This window comes from Lolium perenne, chromosome 4 (assembly GCF_019359855.2).
Source record: "Lolium perenne isolate Kyuss_39 chromosome 4, Kyuss_2.0, whole genome shotgun sequence".
Classification (NCBI taxonomy): Eukaryota; Viridiplantae; Streptophyta; class Magnoliopsida; order Poales; family Poaceae; genus Lolium; species Lolium perenne.
Window position 1 is genome coordinate 160267944 of NC_067247.2, and position 18059 is coordinate 160286002.

At 41.0% G+C, this 18059-nt stretch overlaps 2 protein-coding genes across 2 annotated transcripts; one reads left to right on the forward strand and one right to left on the reverse strand.

The window, feature by feature from the left end:
* Nucleotides 1-8713: 8713 nt before the first annotated feature.
* Nucleotides 8714-9646, forward strand: LOC127348711 (RING-H2 finger protein ATL80-like). The gene has a single exon (XM_051374642.2). The coding sequence runs from the start codon at nt 8800-8802 to the stop codon at nt 9391-9393; it is 594 nt and encodes a 197-aa protein (XP_051230602.1). The 5' UTR covers nt 8714-8799; the 3' UTR covers nt 9394-9646.
* A 984-nt stretch (nt 9647-10630) lies between these two features.
* LOC127294319 (signal recognition particle subunit SRP54, chloroplastic) lies at nt 10631-16577 on the reverse strand. The gene is made up of 15 exons (XM_051324111.2): nt 16369-16577; nt 16149-16254; nt 15868-15935; nt 15669-15770; nt 14765-14917; nt 14605-14682; nt 14305-14430; nt 13625-13727; nt 13073-13173; nt 12477-12614; nt 12242-12385; nt 12052-12127; nt 11355-11440; nt 11134-11259; nt 10631-11047 (listed from the first exon to the last, which is right to left on the reverse strand). The coding sequence occupies exons 1-15, from the start codon at nt 16537-16539 to the stop codon at nt 10961-10963; spliced, it is 1665 nt and encodes a 554-aa protein (XP_051180071.1). The 5' UTR covers nt 16540-16577; the 3' UTR covers nt 10631-10960.
* Between the last annotated feature and the right edge of the window lie 1482 nt (nt 16578-18059).

Consider the following 18059-nt stretch of genomic DNA (forward strand, 5'->3'; position numbering starts at 1 on the left):
CTTGGGTGTCTTTATGTGTAGCAGTTACGAGATGATTGGTTGCCGCAATTCATCCTTGCGGATGCAGATACCAAGACTCAGGTTCCTATAACTAGTTTCATGAAGGCATACATGTCTACGGATGTGAATGACAGTATACAAGAGGAAGGGACATGTAAGAAAACCAAAATTATAAACTTTACTATTTTACTCAAACTCCAGGTTGAAGGCAAACAAATTCCTCAGTAACTTCCACTTCAGCCTCTTTGAATTCATCCTTGTTCTTCTGAGGTTGAGATTTCCTCCATCTCAGGAGTAAGTAGTGAAGGTGGCCTTGGGCGCCATTGAAACTGCGCTATCATTCCCTTCAAACAAGAAGAACCAAAGCATGGAAGCTCTACCTACCTGGTAAAACTGTTCATTTGACACTAAATCTGCTTGCTAACGAAAGATTAGATTCGAAAACTGTTTCCCGTCTCATCAACTGAGGTAACTGCAGTAGCAACGAATCTGAAGAAAAACAAAACCATTCCAGTTCCACTAACATGATCATCCAAGGATGAGAGGGAAATGGACTTGGAATTTTCTTTGACAATATTGGTAGCCATTCAAACCTCAAAGGAACCCGGACCAGATTGAAGCTTTCCTCGATACCTAACGGCAGACTGAAAACATGGCTACACGTATTCAACTTTGTGATGGTCTCATTGAGCCCCAATGACAGTTATATGGGACATAGTCTCCCATTTTATTCTTACTTATTCATGTGTGATTTGAACCAATCTTTGAATTCCCGACCATTCGTTATTTATTTAATTACTTCGTCCTTCCCAAATTAATTTGGACGGAGGAGTATTTGATTTGAACAATTATTGTAATTTGGATTATTGTTGTATTGTGTGATGTTGAAACATTAATATTTTTTATTTATATTGCTATTCTATTGATATTTTATTTTCTAAAATCATAAATATGGACCAAACCTAGTAACCTGTTTCGTGGTAGCGCGAGGGCTTAGCCAAAAACTCGTACAACGAAATCGCTTTCAGGCTATCTACCCACGTTTTCCGGCATGGGGGGTTGATATGCTAGAGATGCTATAAGCTATAGGATTTTATTTCCAATTTGTACAATTATTCTTGTACATAATAATAACTTTTTACTACAGTAGAAATAACGAAGTTTCAGAGGCATATATAATAATAATGATGATGATTTTTTACTAACAATGATGAAGCTACTACTATCACAAAGGTTTCACTGCAAAAAAAAGCCACCCTTACCCGGGGAGCGGTGTTTTGGAATATGGGTCCATATGCTCTCTATATTTCGAAATGCATCTTACATACATTTTAAATTTTTAAAAAATTAAACTAAAAGTTCGCATGTACATCTTCACGTGCAAGGTGCTCACAAAGTCGTTTCATAAAAAATCGACTTATCATGTGATGTGTGTAAAAATGACAAAATTCAGTGCTAAAAATAATGTTTTTCACAATATAAACTTTCTCTTTTTTTTATAGACCACACAAAATATTAGTTTTTCGTGAAACTTGACGAATGCACGTATATTATGAAGATGTACGTGTAAAATTTTTGTCCAAATTTTTCGACATTTCGAAATTTAATTTTTTAGTAGAGGGAGCATACGCACCCGGGAGCTGAATTGAATTTCCGCCCTTACCCGTGGATATTTTGGACTGCACAAGCCGTAGTTGCCATGGAAAAGTTTTTTGTCGAGTATATAGTGCTTGCCCGACGACTAGATAAGAAGGGACATGATTATTTGTCGTGGCTGAGTTTATACTGCCACTTAGTGGTGCCGTGGTTGATATCACGCAAGAGAGGCGCTTATTAGTGCCGGGCTCGGGGAATGGAGGCATATATATTTGAATCATGCATTGTAAGCGTCGTTAAAGTTGGTCCCACAATAAAGAAAAGTCAACTAGCTTCCTTTCAGACATGGCTTTCTGATCGAGGTGTCCGAGGAAGAGTTTCAGAAGGCCCTTGAGGAAGCAAGGCAGGAAATGCGAGAATAGATCAACGCGACTAAGTCGACCTGTGAGGCTATGGCCGAGGCTCTGCAACCAATTTGGGAACAACTCGATGCCCTTAATCCATCTAATGATGAAGATCAAGGGATTGTAAAAGTTAATTATATATTCTGTGTTTTCCTTTTTTTTGAACTAATATATCTACCGAGCCGTGTTATTCTCTCAGAGGCTTCGATCTCGTGTTAGCCATATGATTATCTCTTTGTTGTTTTTTTTTGGTGATTCCTGAAATATAAGTTAGTGCATGGTTTGGGCCAACTATTGGCCCTTTGAGCAAATGCGGTCCATATAGCTGGCCCATAAAAGAAACTCTAACCCCACTTTGATCATCTATATAGAACATGGAATTGTTATGGCCTAGCACCACTTCCACTCCCGACTCCTGACGCCGCCGCACTATAATTTCCCACTAGTCACTCCCACTCCACCCTTAGATCTAACTGCAAAACACAGTAATCCCCTTGCTTGAGTGCTTAATTATACCCAAAATGTTGTAGTCCCCACACTTATCCACCGACGTGCGTAGTCGGTAGGTTTTATCTTCCTCCATTCTACAAATTCCGTTTCATCTTGATTTTTTAATCAGTTATTCACTCTTTTGCTCTTCTCTATTTTTTAGATCCTGGCGAGGTCATCGGTCTATGGCACATAGACAATGGACCTCAAATATGCGCTGAGGTTGGCATGGTATGGAGATAGAGGTGACCATTCATAGAGGATGGTCTCCAAGATATGCACGTGGACCCACGGTCTCCAAGATCTTCCACCCATGTCTAGATGGTCAAGTTAATACATAATAGAAAATGGTTCAATGTGTTTCGAATCATAATGAGTCTTCTCCTATTTAGGAGTTTTTTTTTAATTAATTAGATTTCTTAGATCTATGGGTGCTTAATAGAAAGGAGCTCACTATGTTTCCTCTCTTAAAATTGAAATCAACGCCCTTTAATTTATAAGAAGTGGTTGTAGTGTAATGTAATGAGTTTATTTGTAAAGAAATGTATTATCTTAATAACATTGATATTACAAGCTAAATGGAATGAAGAAACAAATTTTATTAGCGTTAATTGTGATTTACCTTTTCTACTGCCGAAAGGACCTGAAAACACGACAAAAATAATGCATTGCACCTTACCTGTACATGTCACAAAATTTGCGCCGTCTATTAATGTTACAAGGTGTTTTGGTGTGGCGCTGCGATAGGAGAGCGGGTGGCGAACCTGAAGTGCCATGCGAAAAGAAGAGTTGGATCTGCAGTGTCCATGTCGGCTTTTTTTTTTGCCGGTGCTAGGCGTGACCGTGGCTATTACAGATGTGCCTCGGCGTTTAAAAATGTTGGAGCCTGCATATCATGTTGCAGTATTTGATGCCCTTACTTTATTACAAATTGGGGTCACTATGTCGCGTAAAAAATATAGGTTCTCGTTAATAAACATAGAAATCTTAGTTTGTTCAGAGGGTTCATAGAGAAATAGATTGTGCTGATGAGCATTTCCTAAATTGGTTTGCAAGTACATGTGATTGTCCTACCTACTCCTGAAAGCCTAGCTCCATAAAAGAAACCTGATCAAACCTTTGTCTATGTAGTGTAACTCCTTATTTTGAGAGAATTGGCTACATGGTTTTTTACAAATGCCTTCATCTTTTAGAATGCCCAGCCAGATCTCCCCTTGTTCAAGGAGGATCTTAATTGGATTAAGAATATATAGAGCCTCTAAAAATGTAAAATCAGTTTTGAACTTGGGTGTAGATGCTCCTGATTGAATAAAAAATCAAACAAAATAACAAAAAAATTAAAAACCTGAAATTTTTGGACAATGAACATAAACAAGTGCCCTAACTGCACACCAAAAATCTCCAAGAAAAAACATATGTAGTGGTCTGTGGGAAAAAGATAAAATACGGTGTTGTTTGAAACATCTAGATTTGTTTCTTAATTACATCATTTCGATTTATCTTTTTTTGCACGGACTACTACAAATGTCTTTTTCCGAATATTTTTTGGTGTGCAGTTAGAACACTTGTTCATGTTCATTATCCAAAAATTTCAGATTTTTTAAATCTTTTTGTTATTTTTCTGATTTTTTTATTCAACCAGGAGCACCTATATCCGAGTTCACAAATGCCTCATCCCTCTAAAAAGTCAGATACACTCTTTTCCTCCTATATAGATTCCCTAATGTTTTGTTGTAGATCACGGATTTACCACTTTGGGCGTAGGGCTGGAAAGTCGATCTAGCGTCAGAAGCGTGTCGGGTCAGTGTAATGATACCACTCCTCCTCCTCATTTAATTCCTCCAACAGTTGGTTGCGGTTTCCATGAACGATTTCACCTAGTGTCGTTGATGCAAAAGGTATCCATACGTACGGGAGGAACTTGAGCAGCAGATTTTTAGATCCGATCGCACAACTAGAGTTTAGAGGTGGTGCTGGCTGTAGCTAGTTTCCAAAGCACTTGGAATAACGCAAGCCTATTTTACCGTAGAAACCTCCAAATATAGATACATCCACTCAAGACATTAGTTCTTGAGCCGAATCCCAAGGCTTAAGGCCTATTTTTTTTTTTAGAAAATCAAATAAAGCAAAGTTTAACCAAACTTTTAGAAGAATTTATAAATACATATGATATTTTATAGGTATCATATAAAAATATATTTCAGTATCTATCTAATGATATCTATTTTGTACTTTTCATGTTAATGATTTTTTATAAAAATAGTCAAACTTAACATATTTTGACTTTCTAAAAAAATATAGGCCTTAAGCCTTTTGGGTTCCCAACAACCGCGACTCGATAGGATTACAAATCTAGTTACCCTCTGATCCTATCTGAGTAGGTGCAATCAACTCTGGTCCAACCCATGTATAAGTTTCCTACAGTGGCGGACCTAGAAAAGATGCTGACTGGTGGCATGTCATTTGAGTGGGGGCACTTCTTCTCTAAATTTGCAAGTTTAAGTAAATTTCTTCCAAATATGTACAAATATTAATGGAAATAAATATTTTGAATGGCTCCCTACCTCTTAACTCTTAAGTGTGTGTTCTTATAGGTTCACGATCACACAAACACAATTTAACTTACCTTTGAGTTCCTACATGTGGCTTTTAGTACACTATTCGCCACAGGTCTCAGACTTAAGTCGATAGCTGGTAGCTAGTAGGTCCTAGCAGAAAATGCTAGCTCCCGAGTGCAAAGTCATTCCAACGAACCTTGACAATTTGTCATATGGAACATTCCTTTTTTCTCGCGATATATTTTCTCAAGCTCAAGAGTGTTGGTGGTCTTATTCCAGATAAAATTGAGGGTGGGGTATCTGTCTTACAATATGCGGATGATACAATTCTCTTCATGGAACATGATTTAGCGAAGGCCATTAATATGAAACTCACTCTATGTATTTTTGAACAATTGTCTAGCCTTAAGATAAATTTTCATAAGAGTGATTTATTTTGCTTTGGGAAAGCCATAGAAATGGAACACCAATATAAACATATTTTTGGGTGTACATCTGGGGCTCTACCATTTTGTTACCCTGAGATTCCTATCCATTACCGAATGCTTCGTAATTCTGAGTGGAATCCAGTGGAGAATCGTTTTGCATCGAAACTAGGATGTTGGAAGGGTAAAATGTTATCCTATGGGGACCGTCTTGTGCTCATAAATTCAGTGCTTACAAGCTTACCTATGTTTATGTTATCTTTTCTTGAAATTCCTAAGGGGGTAAGAAAGAGGCTTGATTATTATCGTTCTCGGTTTTTTTGGCAGTCCGATGATGATAAAAAGAAGTATAGATTGTCCAGGTGGAATATAATTTGTAGACCCAAAGATCAGGGGGGTTTGGGAATCGAGGTACTTGAACTGAAAAACATGTGCTTATTAAGTAAATGATTATTCAAGTTATTACATGAAGATGGGATGTGGCAACAAATATTACATAATAAATATATCAAGAATAAAACTTTAGCACAAATTGAGGCCAAACCCACCGATTCTCCTTTTTGGAAGGGTCTCATGCGGGTTAAACATGAATTTTTCAAAAGAGGAGCCTTTAAGGTTGGAAACGGAACAAGAGCACGCTTCTGGGAAGATAGTTGGCTAGGTGATCTTCCACTTTCTCTCCAATATCCATCTTTATACAATATAGTCCAACGAAAAAATGTGTCTTAATATTGGTTTTAGGAGAACACTTAATGAATATAAATATAATATTTGGTTACACTTATGTCAACGGCTGATGAATATTCAGTTAACAAATGAACCAGATAAATTTATTTGGAAATTAACTGATAGTGGATTATTCTGTGTTAAATCTATGTATATGGATCTTATGAATGGTCATACTAGATTCTTGCGGAAATATCTTTGAAAGATTAAAATTCCTCTTAAAATTAAGATATTCATGTGGTTTCTTAGTAATAAAATTTTGCTTACAACATTCCACCACCGTCTAATGTAACTAATATGTTTGGTAATTGGTTAAATTGTGTTAAAAAAGAGGATAAGGCTCATATTCATATTGGTATTTCGGCAATATGTTGGTCTATTTGGACTAGCCGAAATGATATTATTTTTAACAGACAGAAGGGAACAAACTTTTTGCAGGTTATTCTTCGTGCGACGCAATGGATACAACTATGGGCGTATATGCTTCCGGAGGACCAGCGGGGTATTATAGATACTGGATGCAACCGTCTGCTCAAGGTCACGCATGACTATTATTTTCAGGCTACTGGATGGCGTCATATTAGTAGGATTCGAGATGGCTAGTTTTTGTACTTTTCATCTTTAGCTGGTTTATAGTGTTGCATCAATGGTACACTTTCATGTGTAATACACACTCTTGTTTACATTACTATTTTAAATAAATGTCTGTGTGCATCGATTGATGCAGAGGCCGGGGCATCGCTCCCATATCGAAAAAAATTAAAAAAACATGTGGATAAATTTGTGATTAACTTGTTTTTTAAATTTCATTGGTTTGGTGAACATGTGGACATGGTCTAGTAAGTACAAATTTATCTGAAACAACCTTTATAGAACAATCATTTCCAATAAGCAAGAATAAAATAGACAACTGCCATTAAACAAGATAAAATGCACAAGATAGAAATAACCTAAAGGCATGAAGATAATGATGTATGCCTAGAGTTCGAATACTTGGGGCAACAAACATATCCATTGGAGAGGCTTGGATACAAAGCCTCCACGGTGATAGGGGACTAACCCTAGTCTCATTAAGCTTTGTAATTTTTAATTTTATGATGGACCAAAACCCTTAAAATTCCGTACATGTTGTTTTATTAATGTATTGTGCTGAATCACAAAGTTTAAACATTATGTTGTGTTGTTTGGGATAAAAGAAAAGAGAACTTTCTACAAAGTGAAGATAGTGAGTGAGTATGGACCTCGATATAAAATGGGACTACACATGTAAAGGTTTTACTTTCATGGGAGTCCATAAAATCCACTCTCTTGCGCTAAACCTACTAGTTATTTGAACGATGTATCCTAATGAGACAAAGTAACTTGGATAAGCGAATGGAGTATGCACAATATGTCAGATGGGTTGGAGGATAAGGGAACGACTTGAAGAGTGAGGGTGGCTAACCTACCTGGGTATACCAAGTCGTGTTTGCTGGTGGCTAGAGTAATAGTCGACATCAACGGAGGTGAGGTCAAGTGGTCAACCCCTAGCTTCCGCGCTTGGCTTACACCAAGACTTCCATTGATCTCTATTTTCTACCACCTAGCTTCCGCGCCTCTCTCCAAGAATGAATGAGCGAGTGAGATACTAGGTGGAAGAGGGAGCTGGGCTCCGTGTGGAGGTGGCCGGTGGTGGAGGGGGCGGGGGTTTATAGGGATGACAAAACATAATTCTCGAGGCAAAACAGGGAGGACTCACATGAGTGGGTTATACTTTGTGGATGCAAGTGGAAGCCGAAACCACTCGTGGGCAATTGACCTGGTGCGTACCTTTGACCGTGTGACGGGCGTCCAAACCATGTGGTCTCACACATAGTTCTCTCCATCTCCTCCACAATGTTATCTCATATCCCCTTCTCCCCATCATCTTATCATCTTCCATGTTTTCTACTCCACTTTGTTCCTACCCAAGCGAGCTAAGTTAGAGCCAATGATGAGGATGGGGATGAGGCCGGCCAAGCCAGAGCCAACGAAACCGAGGCCGCCCACGGTGGTGAAGGCGTCAACAAGGAAGATGTTAAGTCGGAGTGGACGAAACAGCTGGATGCGACACATTCTAGCAATAAATTTAGGGGTGGGGTGGCGGTGGGGATGTGCTGGTGCCGGAGAAGAACTGATCATCCTCGGGCCTAGAGGGGTGGACGGGGAGTGGCGTACCGATGGTGGAGAGTTTTTGAAAAGGGCGGGACGGAGCAACATTGGCCGGTGGCGGTTAGGCCGGTAATGGGGCGAGCCATGGCGTCGGGGGTAGGGAAGGAGCCGAACAAGGGAAATTAGGGGATTTGAGGATGATATTGTTTGTCGTTTAGTGGTGGGAATTCAGCATTTGGAAAGTGCTAGCTGTTGCATTGTTACCGAGCAAAGCATTAAAAAGGGACGACAGGCAATACACACGTAAATCAATCACACGGGGTTTGGGGCGTCTATATAAGCAGCTCTATCCCACGGAGCGGTACCAGTAGTAGCCAGTGTGGACAAGAGCTAATTAAGCAGCTACCACACCACCGCACTTAGCTCACTCGTCCGTCGGTACCTGTCAAACAACCAGTTCGTTGCCACACCATGCGGACTCCTGCCAGCTTCATCCACTCCACCACCCCAGCTCCCACGTCCAGCTCGTCGTCTTCGACCTCGGCCACGGTCTCCATCGACCCCGACATGGTGGTCATCCTGGCCTCCCTCCTCTGCGCCCTCATCTGCGTCGTCGGCCTCGCCCTCGTCGCGCGATGCGCCTGCCGCCGCGCTCACCGCTCCTCCCCCTCTACCACCACCGGCATCAACTCTCGATCGCACCTCCCTCGGAAAGGCTTGAAGAAGAAGGCCATCGACGCGCTCCCCGTCACCGCTGCCTCTGGCTCTGGACAAGGGGAAGAGCTGGAGGATCAGTGCGCTATCTGCCTGGCCGACTTCGCCGCCGGGGAGCAGCTCCGCGTGCTGCCGCAGTGCGGCCACGCCTTCCACGTCGCTTGCGTCGACACCTGGCTCGGAGCACACGCCACCTGTCCCTCCTGCCGCGCCACCATCCTCGACTCCTCGTCATCATCATCGTCATCGCCGCCGCCGCCAGTCCCGGGCCGGTGCCGGAGGTGCGGAGCGACCTGCGTCGACGACAACGCTCCTGCTGCTGCTATGGACGAGAGCGGCTTCTTGCCGTAGCTTCCTAGATCATTAGCTCCAAGTCTCCAACTCTCCAGCAACTTTCCATCCTTGTTGCTTCTGAATTAATTTGGTACTCGATTAGTTACCTAGCTCGCCGAGATGATGTTTAGTATCGGTACGTATACTTAGTCAAAGAAAGAAATCAAGTGTGTGTAGATTTATCATCATTATACTTACGGATGTACAGCTTGTATGTATTAACTCTCAGATGATTTCGTGCACAAATTATATATTCGGAATCTGGCTTGAACTCCATCCTCCAAAAAATGGTGTGTTAAGGGTGAGTGGACAAATGGAGGCCGAGCTACATGTAGATCTTTATTTTTAAAAATTTAAAAATCATATTTTTAACTTTAAAAAATTCTGAAAAAAAATCTTTGATGTAGCCAATGATGAAATCTACAAACATGCAAAATCTCAATGTGAAATTCTTAATACTTTAGGCTAAACAAAAATGACAAACGTGTAAATATGAGAATAGTATATAAAACTTGTCAGATTTTGTCATTTTTGTGTAGTCTACCACACAAAGAATTTCACGTTGAGATTTTGCACGTTTGTAGATTCATCATTGTCTAGATCTAGGATTTTTTTTTTTAGATTTTTTTTGAAACTTAAAACTATGATTTGCAAATTTTTGAAAATAAAGGGCTACATGTAGCTCGGTCTCCGTTTGCAGTTTTCGGCACTAAGCTCGTCTTACAATAGTAGTGTTTATGCACAACATACGTACTTCCTCTTCTAAAAAAGTATCTTTAACTTTGTCAATGGAGAGATCACTAGATGGAATGTACAACGTACGCGTACTTACACTTCGTCCAGTCAAAATTATCTTTAACTTTCCTCTAGCCATATATAATTGGATGGAACGTATGATTCGGTCGAGCTAGCTACTTCTGGTTATTATCAACCACAGGAGGTTCCCTTTTGCTCCTGGCCGATGCTTTTCGCTGAATCAATCTAGCCTAAGCCTAGCCCAGGTATGCATCAGATATTAATAATGTCTTTGACCTCTGAAAGTAGGAGCGAAAGCAACGGAGGAGGCAGCAGTTAGTTTTAAGCCGTTGCAAGTGCCACCCAGGGACCCCCACCCCGTTATATTTCAGCCCTACGTTACTGGTTTCAGCTTTTCTTTTGGAGAGCATATCAAACCCAGGTTACAACTTATTTCATCCACGCTAATGTAAAAAGGCGTCGTCCACACACCACACATACAGTAACGGCAGCACAGAAGTAACAGCAATGAAACTTCCAGTTAGCTACTCTCTTCTCAATGACTAGCTTTTGGAATAGCAGAAGCGCAAAATTCCCAAACCACCAGGAAGAGGGAAAATAGCAAGCCGTGCAATTTCTGAAGACAACAGAAATTCTCCCGGTTCATTCGAACTTATACACTGAAAATATACATCGCCGGGCTACAGAGACGAGAGCAAGGCCGTATGTACGTATGTTGCCACTACTAGCATGCCGCAGCTAGACATCTCAAATACTGTATGTCCGTATTGGGTTCAACTGGTCGTACAGGAAGGTCGGCAGCAGCAACTACACCTCCAAGACGAGCATCTCACCGGCGGTAACCGCGCATCCGGTCCAGATCCCGCCGCCTCAGGTTGCCATACTTCCTCCTGGGCTGACCAGCTCCGGCTGCAGCCTGAATGATCACAGTTACGCAGAGCTCAGAACATATTAACAAAATGAGCATTATGTCACTGATGTTGATCTGGCTGATGCCTTTACCTGCTCTTCGGACTTAATGGACTCCATGAGATTTTCCATATCAGGTGTATCTTTTCCTTGCATGCCAGCCATCATTTTCTGCATTCGAGCGCGCATTTGGAAAAGCTGCGATACTAATTGACTCACCTGATGGCAAAGGAAGGTTCAGTTAGCTCCATGAGGTTTCATGGTTTATATACTAGATCACATAGGGTGAAACAGCGATGGGATGACCATTGAACCTGTTGTTCTGTCTTCCCAGAGTCCTTAGCCACTCTTCTCCTCCTCTCACGCGACTCAGCAAGTAACTCTGGTCTTTCCCTTTCATCTGCAGAGTCACGATAATTATTACTGGGAGAATGTTCATGACACAGCAGTCCTTTGAGATCATGTTCCACGAAATCAGGACTGCTACATCACTTGATCAATGAACTCGGTTCGTATAACTGGCATTGTCCCAGCAACGGCAACTGAGAATATTTAAATAGTGGCCCATCAATTCTAAACTCACCAAGTTATATGCCATATGCAAGATTCCTGTGTGAGACTTAACTAAATATTTTTTCTTTGAAACATAAAGATTTCATAAAAGAATAAAACAAGGAAAAAATGTTTGTTTCTAAAAGCAGGATGCTCTCAAACTACATCAACTTAAGCTACTTGGACATCCAAACACCAACCAAACAAATAGTTGACTGCAAATGAATGCCAGTCTATATATTCACATTATGTCATACTTTGTAATAAAACAAGCAGGAAACTGCTGGGTATTTGGCAAACTGATGAGTTCATAAATCAACAGTTAATCAGTTGGCTCAGCATGTTATCCAGGGTACAATAATATGTAAGAAAATGTAAGACAGTTTCCCTCATATATCAAGTTAGGGAACAAGCAAGACCATATCTTCATGATGTCTACTGAGTGTAGATTATACATACCAGCACTCATTACATTAATCATTGACTCCATAAACTTAACGTTTTTCTCAGCTTCGCGAATTTGTGCTGGAGTAACCTGCTCAAAACATGGTAAGAGTTGTTATCATCAGTTTTAGATCTATGCCAGTAAAGTTGACTTGTTCCAAAGAAATTAAGTGTAATAAATTAGGTTTAGAATTCATATTTGCACCTTATTCATGCCTGGAATCATGCCAAGTATACGACTGAATGAACCCATTTGCGCGATAGCTTTTGTTTGCTTCAGGAAATCATTGAAGTTAAACTTTGCACTCATAATCTTCTTCTGCAATTCTTCAGCATCATCTTGACGCATCTACATGCACACACATTTTACACCATATAAATATCAATTATTCTGTAATGAAAAACACAAGGAAATTGATATTCCACAGGAAGCTACTTACCACTTGTTGTGCTTGCTCAACAAATGAAAGTACATCTCCCATTCCCAAGATACGCTGCGCCATACGATCTGGATAGAAAGGCTCAAGATCCTCAACACGTTCTCCTCGCCCTACGAACTTGATGGGCTTTCCAGACACCTGAAGAGATCATCAATTGTGATATTTAGTATATGCATACTAATGGAAGGAAGGGAGACAGAAAATTTGCTAATGTAAGCATAACATCGCAAACACTGAATATTATTTAACCTTGCTCAATCCTGTCCATTTTCAGTTACTTTATAAGATTGGTGAAGAAAAACTAACTATGTATGAGGAAAAGATAAACCCCCGGAGTTAAGTAATGAACTTATGTAACTCCATGAAATAAATCGATTTTCATTAGATTTATAGGGACAGATAAACTTATGAGTTATGCCACAATACCTTTTGAAAGTAAATGAGGAATCTAGAAAGGTCAAACACAACCAAATGAATGGACATAACAATTGCAGTTCCTTCTAAGCACTACATAAGTATTTCTTTTTAGACAGAACCAATAATTTGTAGTTGGACAGTCACACAAAAATGGACAGATATTTTGCAAGTTTAGAGACCTCTTTGATACTTAGTGCTGCTCCACCTCTGGAGTCACCATCCAGCTTTGTCAATATAGCACCAGTTATACCAACCTCACCATTGAAGGCACCAACCAATGCTGATCATATTCATACCAGAAAAGCAACAAAAGTTAGTTAACAGTGCGACTCAAGCAAATGATGAAGTGTTTTTAAGTTCTATTGAAAAAAATGAAGATTTTAAGATTTGACTTCACAAGAATGACAAGTCCTGCTACTATAGTGAGTGTTGCTTCTGCTCTTTTGAAAAGAACGCAACAAATTGTAGGAAGAACTGATATAATTAAAGCGGACCAAACATGCCTCTATACATGTAGATTAAACATGACAAAGCATGGGACCTATATGGCTCCATCCAAATACATGGCATGTGTACATTAACAAGAAGTACTGCAATAGTCGGAGTCAAAATGGAAATTTCTTTTTCTGAATGCCATACAGTGCATTAGGTAAGTTACTTACAATAGACGAAGTATAAAATGTTTGGTCTAGAGGTCTACAGTATTCGAAGAAGAACAAGCAACTACAAACCTGCAGCTTCTTGACCAGTCATAGCATCAACCACAAGAAGAACTTCTGTAGGCTTCACTGCCTTCTTTACTTCTTTCAACTCATTCATCATAGCTTTATCTACCTAATGATAGAAGGGTTAATAAGCTGGTATCAGTTGTGCTGGTTAAACACAGTTGAAAGTAGCAGGAACGAGACAGTAGTTGACAGGAATTCCCCCATTTAAAGTTAATTAAACTATAACAACACAGATATGTAGCTTAGTTTAGCAGAAGAGAACAGCCAGGGTTAGTTTGATAACGTGGTTCGGAACAGCAATTGCACCACCTGGCAAAGAGTAAAAATACACTAATTTTCACACAAGCTCATCTCGTAACAGATTATCGTTACATCCAATTTTAAATACGCTAACCTAGAATGACAACTTTTAGTTGGTGCACTATGTTAAGTTTGACAAACATATAAATTTAAGCCAAAATAGAACCAACTTTGAGCTGCTAGTGAGTATAAGAATGACTGCAGTTTGATCATACATCTAGAATTTAACAGTTCAGCGTGATTATGATCTGATGCCCAAAGATCCATGTCTGCAATAAGTCAGCTGTTGAAAACTAGTGCATCACTGACGTTCAATTTCTTAGAATCATGATTGTAGGAAATCAGAGGAAAATAATTCGAGGATATAAGAGATTAAGAGTTACCTGCAATCTTCCAGCAGTATCCACTATAACTACATCAGTCTTTTTGCTTTTTGCCTCTTTCAAACCATTCTTGGCAATAGCTGAAGGTTTTGCTTCTGTTCCTTCTGAGTAAACTGGTACACCAACCTATCAACATTCAAAAAACTAACTGTAATATTCATTTCAAAATGTACACAAACATGTACAAATGCATCCAGTGGCAACCCTAAAGCCCTTTGGATCTAAGATAGCCACAGTTACTAACTAGAAAATGTTTTCAACTCAGTACTGCAGTGGAAAGCTTAAATTCACCAGGTGTACCTTTTTACCCAGAATAGTAAGTTGATCAATGGCAGCAGGCCTGTAAACATCAGCAGCAACCAGCATACAGCTCTTCCCCTGTAACCTGAGTCTGGTCTATAAGCATCAATAGCCTGGGCCATTTAGGAAAATGCATAAAGTAGAAAGGTCAGGAATGCACCTTCTTTTTGAGATAGAAGGCAAGCTTCGCACAGACAGTAGTTTTCCCAACACCTTGCAAACCTGCCAGTAAGATAACTGTTGGGCCAGATTTCGCATATACTAAATCAGATACCTCCCCACCCATCAGTTGTACAAGTTCATCATTCACAACCTGCATCATATAGCTGTTCTTAGTCCTCTACAGCTAGAAATGCATATATAAGACTGGGAAGACCACATTCACTAGTACGAAATAACGAGTGAACTACATAATTAAGGTAACTTGTGCACACAACAATTTTCACCCGTTAATGCAACAATTAGTAACTGGTAGGGCAAAGCCACCGTAAAAAATTTCAAACACTTCAGTACTAGAAGAAAACTTCAAGATGACCCAAACCCTACAACTCAAAATAAAACTGAAAAAGGAAGAAACCGAAAGGCTAAAATTAAAAAGACAGGAAAGAACAGACAGAAACCCAAATATTGTACAACCCTCCTGCTGCTGGCAAGGTTGTTGGTCAGGGAGCCTGGCATACAATGGCAGGCGCCAATGGCTTGGCTGTGGGATTAGATGACCCCACCACAGCTTGTCTGAAGACCCCCTTCATTTTATCTATATTTATCAAAAATATAGATAAAATGAAGGGGGTCTTCAGACAAAATGACCCAGCTATGTAGGAACTCTGACCCAATAGGAATTTTCTGGCTGGCTCCGCCGCTGGCAGGCGCCTAAGGGTCTTCGAACCGGCGAGCAACCACAGCTTCGCCTCACATAAGATCGATTCCAACAGTTCAGGATAGTTTGGAGTGGCACGATAAAAAAAGAAAAGCAGATATTGTGCAGCCTCCAGTGACAGTCAAAAATAAAAGTATGACATCCATAATTTATAATTTTATAGGATCCTAGGATCTGAGCGTACCTTCACCAACTGCTGCTCGGGTTCGACACCTGGGATCACATCAGTGCCTACAGCCTTTTCAGTAACGGACTCGATAAAACTTCTTGCTACTGGCACACTTACCTGCAGAGTAGGTTCTGCATCAGATTGTGAAGGAAAACAAGAAGCAAAAGGATACAGATACACAAGAAAGCCATGTAGTACAAGAGATGAGACATACATCTGCCTCCAAAAGTGCTCTTCTAATATCCCGCATCGGTTCGGCGATGTTTTCCTTCGTCAGTCGATCTTGAACCATGAAAGACATTTGACTCGTTATTTACAAGTACGATTTATGAAAAAAGTTACAGAGGGTGCGATCGGCATCGCTGATCCAGCATGAGAAACGACACATTTTATGACAGTGAAAATTTGATCAAACACAATGCCACTAGAGCATTACTTAGCAGTAGAGACGTGAGAAGAAAAAGATTATAAGGGTGTAGTAAGAAGCAAACTCACCGACGCCTCGCAGCTTGTTCCACGCGGACTCCAGGCCGGTGGTGAGCTGACCGAACATCTCCGCCCTCACAACCATCCCACTTCCCCTCCTCCTCCTCCTGCATCCCTGAGCACATCCCAAACACATAAAGGTAAGAATTTTTTTAAGAAAAATGCGAAGTAAGCACGAGATCGTTCTCTGAGGGAAGAATCCAAGGAGTTGCAGAAGCTGGGAGCGAACCGGGAATGGGGAAGCGAGGGCGCGAAAGGCAGCGGGACCTTGGGCCCCGCAGAGGTGGTAAGCGGGAGTGGTCACGCGGCGGAGGTGGAGAGAGGCCACGGTAAGACGGGACGGCGAGCGGCGGACGGCGGCGGGAGAAGAGGAGAGCGTGAGTGCAGCAGTGGCCTCCATTGGAGAGGACGGAGCGTTCTGCGGAGGGGAGGCAAGCAACGACGACGAGGATAAGAGCGTCAGCGGAAGTAACTTGAGATGGGCCTTTTGGGCTTTTTGGGGTATGGGGGGAAATGGAAGCCCCTGACACTTGGGCCCAGGTCATAAGCAATGGAGGTAGAGCATAGGCCCAGGTCCACCTCATAAGAGGTGGTTTTTTTCGTGTCATGAATACAAGGCCGCATCGTTTTTCGTGTCAAACTTTGACTACTGATTTAGTCAACCAAATTTAAATTATATGTTATTTGAAAATATACCATTAGAAAGTTTATTGAAATGTGTATTCGGTAATATAGTTTTGAATGACATGCAGATGCAGCACATATTTCGGTGATCCAATTAGTAATCAAAGTTTGCCTCAAAAAATAAAGTGACCTTGTATCCTATATAACTAAGAAGTTAATCCCCACTAAGGTATTTCTCTTAACATGCAGCATGTCCACGTCAGCATATCTGCCACGTAACCAGAAACTGACGCTCAGCTATTCCTCATGCAGTTCGCTTCGGTTTACATCGTGGTCGGTCGGATTCCACCGTCCTTCGTCCACTCTTTGCGTTCAGTTTCTGCAGCCCATAGTTCCAGGCTTTCCACCGACCTCAACTTTCAGCCCATCCAAGCCGACTCTATCTTCTCCATGGAACGCATCTGGACACTATCGTCCAGCCCTTGCTCAATCTCCAGACCAATCCAGTAGGATCCTCTGTCTTCCTCTCCCCCACCATTCCCGCAGGAATTAATTGCTTACGTTACTAATGGAGGAACACGAGAAGTCCTCAGTGCTAACTGCTAAGTCTCACACTCTATATTACTCGCATCACCGCATCTTCTGTCCGCATCTGCGACATATCTCCTACTCCCACCAGGGTGAGCCACTTCCTTACTGTATTCTTCCGTTTCCCTATCATCTGCTTATGTTTACTTCGTCACAATTTCACTTTCTTTTGGTTCTGCAGACTTAGGCCGACAAACCAGCCTTTGGAGATTTGGACACTTATGGAGACTTGGACGCTCATGACGTGATCTTTCCTAATCCCTCCGTCTCTACTCTTATTTGCTGTGCTGCTGTGGGTTCACATAAGGTCCTAGGTCCACCGATACTACTGGTATGTGATCTTTCCATCTGTTGCTAAATTTTGCTTCACACACATCTCTGTTCACTTTCTCTTCTATCGGTTAAGATTTCTTTTTAAAACTGAAACTTATCTACCGATGAAGTTCAGCGAAATGGTGAAGAAATTTCAGTTCATTGAACCGCGGCACTGGCTTATTTGGGTTTCATTTGCTGGTTATATTGCATAAGGAGTAAGTCACCACTCACCAGAACGTATCGGCTCTTCAGATTCTGTTGGTTAGTTCGTTTTAAGTCAAGCTTTCTACGCCTTCAGGTAAAAGAAGCTTTCTAGGCCTTTCTTCAAATTCTGCTCTTCTGCTGAAGCTTCTGCCTACTAATATTTTCTGAAGTTACTTGACAAGCATCTGT

What these genes read in the sequence shown, in the direction of transcription:
- LOC127294319 (XM_051324111.2), bottom strand. Translation starts at nt 16,539, where the DNA reads ATGGAGGCCACTGCTGCACTCACGCTCTCCTCTTCTCCCGCCGCCGTC. An exon ending in GAGCACTTTTGGAGGCAGAT is followed by an intron (nt 15,771 to 15,867) that starts GTATGTCTCATC and finishes CCTACTCTGCAG; the next exon opens with GTAAGTGTGCCAGTAGCAAG. An exon ending in TTACTATTCTGGGTAAAAAG is followed by an intron (nt 14,431 to 14,604) that starts GTACACCTGGTG and finishes GAATGTTGATAG; the next exon opens with GTTGGTGTACCAGTTTACTC.
- LOC127348711 (XM_051374642.2), top strand. Translation starts at nt 8,800, where the DNA reads ATGCGGACTCCTGCCAGCTTCATCCACTCCACCACCCCAGCTCCCACG.